At 39.5% G+C, this 10,890-nt stretch overlaps 1 protein-coding gene across 1 annotated transcript in view; it reads left to right on the top strand.

The window, feature by feature from the left end:
* Window positions 1–2,437: 2,437 nt before the first annotated feature.
* The window catches only part of LOC116301679 (uncharacterized), a 12,440-nt gene continuing 3,987 nt past the window's right edge, over window positions 2,438–10,890 (top strand). The window contains exons 1-6 of the mRNA XM_089038914.1: window positions 2,438–2,853; window positions 2,987–3,035; window positions 5,898–6,039; window positions 6,133–6,374; window positions 8,407–8,644; window positions 9,133–10,830. Coding sequence (XP_088895040.1) covers window positions 2,639–2,853; window positions 2,987–3,035; window positions 5,898–6,039; window positions 6,133–6,374; window positions 8,407–8,644; window positions 9,133–10,830 — 2,584 coding nt within the window. The 5' untranslated portion in view covers window positions 2,438–2,638. The remainder of the gene's footprint in view (window positions 2,854–2,986; window positions 3,036–5,897; window positions 6,040–6,132; window positions 6,375–8,406; window positions 8,645–9,132; window positions 10,831–10,890) is intronic.

Here is a 10,890-nt window from a genome sequence, read left to right as displayed (position 1 = left end):
GACTCATTTACTCAGGCTTAGCCTCGAATCATGGTCTAAATGTTCACAAATACCAACGGTAAAGTAAAGAATGCACAACTTTGACAATACAAACACTTTGAAACTCAACGGACCTTCACTGAAACACATTAATATTCAAAGTACAGTGAACTCTCGCCTTGGGGACACCCCGATATTACGGATACCTTATTACGTATAGGAGAAAAATCCCCTACAAAAATACTGACAAAGAAATGACGGTAAACAATTTTCGCTATTGTGGACGCTCGCTATTACGGACATGATCATGAAGTGAAGGTCCCAAGGTTGTTGAACGAGAGTTGACTATAATTCCATACGAACTGATTGATTCTAGCTGGAGTATTTGCAACTGTATTGTGATTAAAAAAAGGAGTGACTAAAGGCGCTGAAGTTTTACTTGCAGATTGCGTTGAAAGATACGATTTTCTATTTTTAAAACGATTTGATTAATTTCTGCATGTTTAAAACCTTCAGTTTGTATGGTGCAGGGCGTGCTACATTGAGCAACCAAATTCAATTACTTTCCTCTTACGAAAAACAAACTTGCTTATTGATTGGCTAGCGCGTAAAAAAGTCTATTGTATCCAGCTTAATTAAATGAGAAAAAGTTTTAGCCAATCAGAATCGAGAATACTTTCAAATCTGAGGTCTCACTTTTTCTCTTGAAATTATGGAATTCCAGACCACCAAATAAGAAAAAAAGGTTGATAATAAGAGGTTGTTAACAGTAACTCAATAAATAAAGAGTTTTATATTTTTATTGCAATGGTGTAATGTTTTTATTTTTCTCTGGTCAAGTTTTACAAGCTTCAGGACACCTCAGTTTGGCAATAGAGAGTTTTAGGTTGACTTTTTTTCTTCCCGCAAACGGCAAACGTGACCACGTTTTCATAGTTTTCCTTTATTTTACTTTACCTTTTACGAACCTTCTCACCAAGCGCAAATACTCTTTTGTTTCCTACTACTTGGATTTTTTTGCGATTCTTTTTCAGTAATTTAAAAGACGTTTTTATTGGTCAACTGACGTTTCACGTTTGCCGTGAACGTAAATCTAAAACTCTCTAATGATGCCATATTTACACCACAATTTCAGATAACCCGGATGGCAACTGTAGCAACACATTGATAGCAGTATAGCCTTTACTCTTCTATAAATAACCGGAATATTTCTGTTATTGATCCGCTTTAGACAGACACTTCAAAACTGACAAAGAGAGTTACTCAACACTCATTCTAAGCCTGTATGATCACCACCAGCCATTTTAGACTCTTTAGCGATAAGTAGGCTAAGATGGGCTGGAGTGTTCGTGTGTGGTGGCCGTACGTAATCCACTAGGCAATAGAGACCTTTAGCATCAGGTTTACAGCTAACCGCTAGGGATCAGGCACAGAAACACGGAGAAATACTCAGCGCCAATGAAATTCAATATGACGGCTCATCCAGCAATAACTTCGTTATGACGCCTTGCTTAATGTCGAAAGTGTGATGGAAAACGCCTGACGCGTAACTGCAGTTTGAGCTTTGCGGGCCGACAAGAACGTCGTGCTAAAGGTCTCTAATGTTCTTTGCGGCTTGTCTTGCAATTTTGTTGCGTGTTGAAAAAGTGCATTGCAGTTGCATTGACAGGGAATGTGACACTAGGCAATGTTCCTCGCGACTCAATTTATCTCACAATTTTGTTACAGCGTTACAGAGGTTGAATTGAGTTCTATTTTTAACAAAGATTGCGCAATAATTTTGAGAAGCAATAGAGAGAGATACTTAAACGAAGAAAGAAATAAAGATCAGACGTTGGTATTTTGGTCACACAACAAGCTAAGTCACTCGCTATTGCGTTACATTAATTGCGGATTTCCAAAAAACTATTTTTCATTAAACTGAAAATAAACCTAACGCCTTGATCGATGAAGTGACACACTAAATGAAGATGATAAAGAATGAAATAATTAATTTTTCTCTTATTAAAGATACGATATTCGAAGGGAAACTCCACTCAAGGGTTTAAATTTATCTAGCCCTTGAAATCTTAATCGCTAAGTAATTTACATTTTTGTCCTCAGAGCAGACGCCATTATGACTTTATATGAACTTCTTAAGCAAATCTTGAGATAACAGTTTTAAGTCCAGGAACTGGCCAGCCTACATTCCTAAGGGAAGCCAACTTTATGCTGCCCGCTGCACGCAAATATTTTCTAATATTTTCCAAGATTTTTAAAACGCAGAAACCAACTTTTTAGAACCTTTTATTTTTATCTTATCGAAGAGATTAAGACAGATAGATATTTTTATTTATCTAACTTAATTAGTAGTTGAGGGGGAGTAGAAGATGTAAGTGTGGGGTTGTTCGACGCCCATCAATTGGAATTACAAGAATGCTTCAAAGTGGTCCTACTGGGAAATCGTTCACATGTCAAGGGTCGTCTACTGTGTATTCAGTGTTATATCGACATTTACAATTATGTTTAACGAAGAGATGAATCCCTTTTTACGTGTAGGAAAGAACGTTTCTTAAAGAAAATCATCGTCGCAAGAAATTTAGAGATACGAGTTTTTCAATCGCCTTCGAGTCAATCTTCATGTGATTTAACTTGAGTAGTCTTCTTCAGACAAGTTTTAATGCCAGAGCAAAAGGAGTCTATGACTGACAATATAAGTCCTGTAAACTCACAGGATTCTATCTATACAATGGCCGCAGGAGCAAGAGCTTTATTGCTTTGGTCGAGGCAGCAAACTGAAGGATACAATGAAGTGAATATTTACAATATGACGAGCTCATGGCGAGATGGTCTTGCTTTTTGTGCGATTATTCATCGCTATCGACCCGATTTAATGTAAGTTTAAGACTCTATTTTGCTCTATCCATTTGTGGGTTAGCTTGTTTTAGTGTCGTACGTCAAAGTACTCGAACTTAGAGTCTTATTTATAGAGGAAAGTACGATATTTGTTATGCTTTTTCTCCTTCAGTGATTTCGCTAAGTTGTCGAAGGAAAACATCATCAAGAATAACAAAATGGTAGGTATATGATGTTGTATATTAACGGTTTTTGTTAATGGATATGTTTTATCTGATTATCTCGATTCATTATTATTATTTCATTGTTGCTTCAGTTGATATTCAGAGGGTTTTTATTTCGAGGCTTTATTCAATAGCAAACCTTTCATTGTATTCGGGCTTTTTTTTTACGAAATCATAGTATTCTTTATTCATGCGAAAAAAGATATTGCAGCTCGAATCCACGTTCCTTTGGGTAGCCAAAATTAGCCTAAAGCAACATCTTGATACCAATACATGTCTCTTTGTAACACTGTTCTTTAATTTTGGATTTGGATAATTTTGGGATATTCGCTGGATAGTTAAAAAGTACGAAATCTGTTAACACCTAACGCACCAACGCGACTAAAATGACAAAAGCCTTAAATAATTGCAAGATAAATAAAAATATAGTAGTTTGCTAATTATATGCTAACTTGACCCTTAGTCAGCACACCTAAAGTATATCTGTTACAGGCATTGATAGATTGAATAAAGCCATATTTCAAGGCCTGTTATCGCTGGAATCGCCCTCGGGCATAGTGTCGTTCTTTGTCTGCTAAAAAATCTCATTCTTATCAACGTTTCTAAGGCTTTTTAAGTACGAAAAATCCTAATTACAAAACTTGAATATTACAAAATTGTGCAAAATATCAAGTAATTTTAGGTATTTTATTGAACCCTGAAACAACCCCTGGGCTGATTCCAAGTCAGGGCACAGCTAACTTAAAGTTCGAATTGGAATTAAGCATGTTAAGTTTTCAGTGGCAGAGTGAGGAAACCCGGAGAACCTTAGAAAAACCTCTCAAGACATTGCTGTGTGTAACATGTTTAGAAACAAATTCGGGAATACTTTTTCTCGATAATAAAAGATCTCGCACAAAGCTGAAATTCTTCTTACGTAGTAGCTCAGTAACACGTTCATAAAACAGAAAGATATTTAATGATGCTGTAGATAATAAAAAAATGTCTAGATATTTTTTTAAATGATGCAGATGTACAATGTACATAATCAAGAGAAGTTTTATCTTCTCAAAAATTCTAAAATCGCAGAGTTTAGGGACTGTTCGTTTGTTACGTCGTGGGGAGGGAGGGCTTGGTTTTAATGGTGGAGGGTGGTTATTTTTTGAAACAAACGTAACTTGAGGGGGGTAAACTTTGTTTTCAAGGGGGTACAATTTTTAAGAAAAAAGTAGCGCGTTTGGGTAAAAATTTAGGCAATTTTTTGTTGGTATGTCTTACAAAAATATGCCTCCAATAAAAAACCGCAAGGCCCTCCCTGCGACGTATTAATAAACGAACAGCCCTTGATTCCATTCATCTAAATCGCTCTTGGGTTTATTTACTTTGCTGTTATGAATGAAAACCTTCACTGTACTGACTGACGCAGTTGTAACCATGTATAGATGATCATCAGTTTTATCTAGTCTGACCCGATCTTTGTAGCAGACATTTCCGTAATTTTTCTGTTATCTACAGCATCATTAAACATGTTTCTGTTTAAGGACCGTGTTACTGAGCTAAGTGTGATTTACTTTTTCCTTTGGCTGTCAAAATGAATAAATGGATGGATGGGATATAGAGCGTTTTCACGTGACGTCATAGCAGCCATGTTTCAGTGTACCAAAACACTACATTTTCTACCCTCCAGGAATAGCGCAGCGCACTGATTCTAAAAATAGCTTAAAGATTCGGACAAACATTGCATTCTGTTTAACCGCTACGAGGATTATACGAACCGATTTTATTATTTTTACTTAAAGTTACAATAATAACCCATGTAAACTAAGATCAACTACGATCGGTTGTGAAAATTATCTGCTGAAAGTAAACTTGTAAGTTTGTTTGTCCGAATTTCGCCTTTGTCTTCGTTTTTATGACGTCACGGTTGCGCTGCGCTATTAAACCCTATTTTCATGTAAATTGTGTGCGGAAAGTTTCGATTGTTTGGTATATGGCTGCCTTGTCACGTGAGTGAAAACGCTCTGTGGACGGACGCACGGACGCACGGACGCACGGACGCACGGACGCACGGACGCACGGACGCACGGACGCACGGACGGGAAGCAGTTTTTTTAATGTTGTGAATGTCGAAGGGTGTGATTCCAATCAAAATATAAATATTAAAAAAAGATATTAGGAAGAATAAAAAATTATCATCTGGATACAGTGGGATTCGAACCCGCCTCCACGGACATAAAAGTTGACAATTAATTCCAAAAAACCTGCACCTACCACATGCCATACCCCCAAGACATCCGCAGAGCTGAGGCGACGTATGGACTTCGGACCTGACGGCAATTAAATCCTTCAGCCCTTGTTTGCACGGATTACGCAGGATGATGTTCTAGCCGAAGCATCAGGGGAGAGACCAGCCGGCCCCCAGACCATATCTACAGCTAATCCCTTGCACCACCTGCAACGCTTTAGGCGCATTGATTTAAAGTGAAAAATAATCTAGTCTATCTGGGGCATTTTTCCACTGCTATTGTTGCGCTAATTTCTTGGAACCGTAGACGAGTGGAAAAAACTTGTGCTTCCAAGACACTGAGTCAAGTCCGGTTGAGCGATGTTAGTATCTGGATGGGTGACCTGAAAGTATTTCATACTCAAGCTTCTATTTTTTTATTTTTTTTTTATTTTTTTTATTTTTTCTTCTCTCTTCTTTTCTTTTCTGTTTTTGATTCTGCTTCTGCTTCTGCTTCTGCTTCTGCTTCTGCTTCTGCTTCTGCTTCTGCTTCTGCTTCTGCTTCTGCTTCTGCTTCTGCTTCTGCTTCTGCTTCTGCTTCTGCGATTACGAGGTAGCAAATGCAGAGGCTCATTTCTGGTTTTGATTCTACTCAGGCCTTTGACATCTGCGAGAGACATCTAGACATTCCATCGATCTTGGACATCCATGATATGATCGCCAAGCCAGTTCCTGATAAACTCGGCGTAATCACGTTCGTTTCGCAGCTTTTTAATCACTTCAAGGATAAAATACCAGGTAAGAAATGTCCGCCATGTTGGATAAGATAGCAAAAGTCATGACCACCATGTTGCAAGACATTGCTAAAGAGATGTCTTATTTCCTCCACAGCAAATCAAGTAGTGTCCACTAAAATGAGTTCCACGATGAAAGCCAAAAGCGATCTCTCACTATCAGGAAAAGCTGGCAAACGCGCTTCGAATCGTAACCATGCCCTTCAAGGCAAGGCTAAGAAGATCTCCTCAGCTCTGAAGAATGTCTTCCGTTCAGACAACAAAGAGGACCGCCTAAAAGTTGACGACACGCTGATCAAATCCCCAAGCACTGAGAACCTCAAAACTGCTTCAGAAAATGTAAGTTTACGTTGACTTATTTATGAATAATAGACCCTCAACCTTGAGAGTGTTATGTTTTTGCATTTCAGACCACGTGTCATTTCCCTAGGGTATCATTTGGTTGTGGTGCAATGTTTTCCCATTTCACACCACGTGTCATTCCCTAGAGTATCATTTGGTTGTGGTGCAATGTTTTCCCAATTCACACCACGTGTCATTCCCTAGGGTATCATTTGGTTGTGGTGCAATGTTTTCCCATTTCACACCACGTGTCATTCCCTAGAGTATCATTTGGTTGTGGTGCAATGTTTTCCCAATTCACACCACGTGTCATTCCCTAGGGTATCATTTGGTTGTGGTGCAATGTTTTCCCATTTCACACCACGTGTCATTCCCTAGAGTATCATTTGGTTGTGGTGCAATGTTTTCCCAATTCACACCACGTGTCATTCCCTAGGGTATCATTTGGTTGTGGTGCAATGTTTTACCAATTCACACCATGTGTCATTCCCTAGGGTATCATTTGGTTGTGGTGCAATGTTTTCCCATTTCACACCACGTGTCATTCCCTAGGGTATCATTTGGTTGTGGTGCAATGTTTTCCCATTTCACACCACGTGTCATTCCCTATGTTATCATTTGGTTGTGGTGCAATGTTTTTCCAGTTCACACCACGTGTCATTCCCTATGTTATCGTTTGGTTGTGGTGCAATGTTTTTGCATTTCAGACCACGTGTCATTCCCTAGAGTATCATTTGGTTGTGGTGCAATGTTTTCCCATTTCACACCACGTGTCATTCCCTAGGGTATCATTTGGTTGTGGTGCAATGTTTTCCCATTTCACACCACGTGTCATTCCCTAGAGTATCATTTGGTTGTGGTGCAATGTTTTCCCAATTCACACCACGTGTCATTCCCTAGGGTATCATTTGGTTGTGGTGCAATGTTTTTGCATTTCAGACAACGTGTCATTCCCTAGGGTATCATTTGGTTGTGGTGCAATGTTTTCCCATTTCACACCACGTGTCTGTCCCTAGGGTATCATTTGGTTGTGGTGCAATGTTTTCCCATTTCACACCACGTGTCATTCCCTAGGATATCATTTGGTTGTGGTGCAATGTTTTTGCATTTCAGACCACGTGTCATTCCCTAGAGTATCATTTGGTTGTGGTGCAATGTTTTCCCATTTCACACCACGTGTCATTCCCTAAGATATCATTTGGTTGTGGTGCAATGTTTTCCCAATTCACACCACGTGTCATTCCCTAGGGTATCATTTGGTTGTGGTGCAATGTTTTTGCATTTCAGACCACGTGTCATTCCCTAGAGTATCATTTGGTTGTGGTGCAATGTTTTCCCATTTCACACCACGTGTCATTCCCTAGGATATCATTTGGTTGTGGTGCAATGTTTTCCCAATTCAGACCGCGTGTCATTCCCTAGGGTATCATTTGGTTGTGGTGCAATGTTTTTGCATTTCAGACCACATGTCATTCCCTAGAATATCATTTGGTTGTGGTGCAATGTTTTCCCATTTCACACCACGTGTCATTCCCTAGGATATCATTTGGTTGTGGTGCAATGTTTTTGCATTTCAGACCACGTGTCATTCCCTAGGGTATCATTTGGTTGTGGTGCAATGTTTTCCCAATTCAGACCGCGTGTCATTCCCTAGGGTATCATTTGGTTGTGGTGCAATGTTTTTGCATTTCAGACCACATGTCATTCCCTAGAATATCATTTGGTTGTGGTGCAATGTTTTCCCATTTCACACCACGTGTCATTCCCTAGGATATCATTTGGTTGTGGTGCAATGTTTTTGCATTTCAGACCACGTGTCATTCCCTAGGGTATCATTTGGTTGTGGTGCAATATTTTCCCATTTCAGACCAAGCGTCATTTCCTAGAGTGTCATTCCTGTGTTCTACGGATACGGAAGAGAAGGCACATGAATATAATGCTTGGAAAGAAATAGAATTAAGAAATAATGCTCATACAAAAATGAAAGTTCGATCTTTGTTATTTCGTTTTCCATTTTTTTATATTTAAGGACAAGAAAACAGATACCATTCATCCCCCGAGCATGGCTCCCCGTCTACCTTATCTTGGAACTAAGTGCTCCATCTGTGAAGAGAAAGTGTACATCATTGAAAGACTTGTAGCAGAGCAAAGGCTGTTCCATCGAGCTTGCTTTAAATGCAGTAAATGTGATTCTGTGTTGACTCCTGGGACGTATTCTTATTGTCCAGAAACTGAAACGTTCTGCTGTATTTATGAATGCATGGGAGGTGAGTTAACACCTTACTATAGTATAGACCTCTTACACTGAGTCACTGAGTACTGGGGGACAAACGATGGATTTGTTTTTGCATAAGAAAAGACGGCCTATTGTTTTTTCCCCTAAAAAAATTCCTCTAGGAAATCAATGCAAAGGGTCTATAAAATGACTGACGTCGATTAGCTGACTGACTCCCGATACGGGGCTTTTTCGTGAGCTGCCCTTCACACGCACTACCATTACATTCTATATTTACAACATACATATTTACGACTCACAAAGTGATTTTTACGAAGGGAGGAAACCGGAGAACCTGGAGAAAAACTTTCGTGGCACAGGAGAGAACAACACATTAAACAAACTCAACTTATATGTGATCCAGCCGACTGGCCGACTGGCCGATCGTGACTGACCGAGTGACCGACCGAGTGACCCGAGTGACCGACTGATATATTAATACCGATATATTTAGTAACAATAACGGTTTACTTTTAACAGACTTCAGAAAGAAGCAAGACGACATTAAGATCAAACTTCAGCCAATCACGGATAAGGTATTCGACGTGCTAGAAAAAGCTGACACATCACACACTAGAAAATCATCCTTGGACTCGCGTTCTCGAAGCAACAGTCTAACTCCTCCCTTTTCAATCGTCAAAAAGAATTCCATCACAATAGACTCTTTTCCAAAGAGCTTTGAGGATCTTTCGTCCACGAGGCGAAAAAACTCCAGTAGCCGACGACACTCTGTAGAGAAAAACATTCCAAAGGACACTCTTTCGGTCTCAATGAACTCGAAAATTGAGCTAAAGAAATCACAAAGCGACAACTCTCTTCCTACTAAAGGTGGACCTACTCAATTAGAAATTGAGGTTAAGAGAGAAAACGGTAAAGTTAAGTCTTGTGTGAGGATAAATCCAGTGAAACCAAAATTGTCTCCCCAGAATTCGCTACAAAAAGATGAAGGAGCCGATGCGGAATCGCCTGAAAAGACAAACAACCAACAGGATACTAAAGGAAAACAGGTTTGGAAGGAAAAAATCAAGGATTCTGTAGGATTAAATGATGCTTACAGCAGAGAAGAAGAAGAAAGACCACAAGAAGGAAGCGTCCAGAAACTTCGCCAAAAGTTTATGAACATTGAAGACATAATTGAAAACAAACACAAGCAGAAACTCGCGAAGAAGAATGAAAGAATGCAGAGGGAAATACGAAGGGTTGTCAGAAACTGGAATGAACAATCAAAAGGAAAAGAAGACTTGTCAAATGACCAGAAAAATGAGATGGAAAAAGAGGGGAAAAGAGTCGAGGACTCTGAAGAATCGAACAATTCATTGGGGACTTCTAGTGGACAAAGCAGCGCCAGTCACATGGATGACGCCATTAACGAATCACGTGATCTGTGCAACCAAACCAATCACATACTTGGAAACCCAGACGAAAATTCTAGAACTTCCAATGAATCACAATCGCAGAAGATTAGTAATTCATCTCAAGCTAAAAGCAAACATTTGCCCAAATTGTCACCTTCAGAAAACCTAGGCTCTTCATCTTCCTCGACACCTTCTCCTACTAGAAGAACTATCCCTATTATCGTACGACCATCTGTTGACAGTGACAGTGAGAGAGACGAGAGCGAGAGAGAAAGAAGCTGCAGTCAAACATCCGTGTCATCAAATAACCGTCTATTTAGTCCGCCATTTAGCGACAGCTCTTCAATTCCTGACTCTCCGATCTCTCCAGTATCTTCGTACGAAACAAGATGGCCGAGTCAAAACTCTCTCGCTGAAACAAACTCTTCTTGCGATTCGCCGAAAATGTCCATCATAATAGCACAAGAATCTTCGTATACAAAAGTGAACAGTCGCTTTTTTACGGTAGAAACTTGTGAATGCAACACTAAAGGACTAGATGGGGATATTATTATCGAAGAAAACAGCGTTGAAACTATTGACATCGAGGGTGAATTTTATTTCGGTGTCGAAGGGAATAACTTTTCGAAAGCTCAGAATGATTATTTTAGGTCATTGAGGAACTGTAAAATTAAGAGAGAGAAGTCCGACTTGGTTCAAGAGGAAGAGATTGTGTTGTCGCCAACGGAGATGGTTGATGAGTTACAGGCGTTAGAAACGTTGCATGCGGAGTTGGAGAAGAGAGGGATTGAGATGGAGAAGATGCTAAGGACCACTATGGGATGTAAGTATCGTGATTAGGTCTTTAATTGAAAAATAGGAAACCGAACAACTGAACGCAAAT

The sequence above is a fragment of the Actinia tenebrosa genome, unplaced genomic scaffold (genome assembly GCF_029948245.1).
Source record: "Actinia tenebrosa isolate PJP-AT-01 unplaced genomic scaffold, QUT_ActTen_1.0 PGA_scaffold0__85_contigs__length_37466705, whole genome shotgun sequence".
Taxonomy (NCBI): domain Eukaryota; kingdom Metazoa; phylum Cnidaria; class Anthozoa; order Actiniaria; family Actiniidae; genus Actinia; species Actinia tenebrosa.
This window is presented reverse-complemented; position numbering and strand designations above follow the sequence as displayed.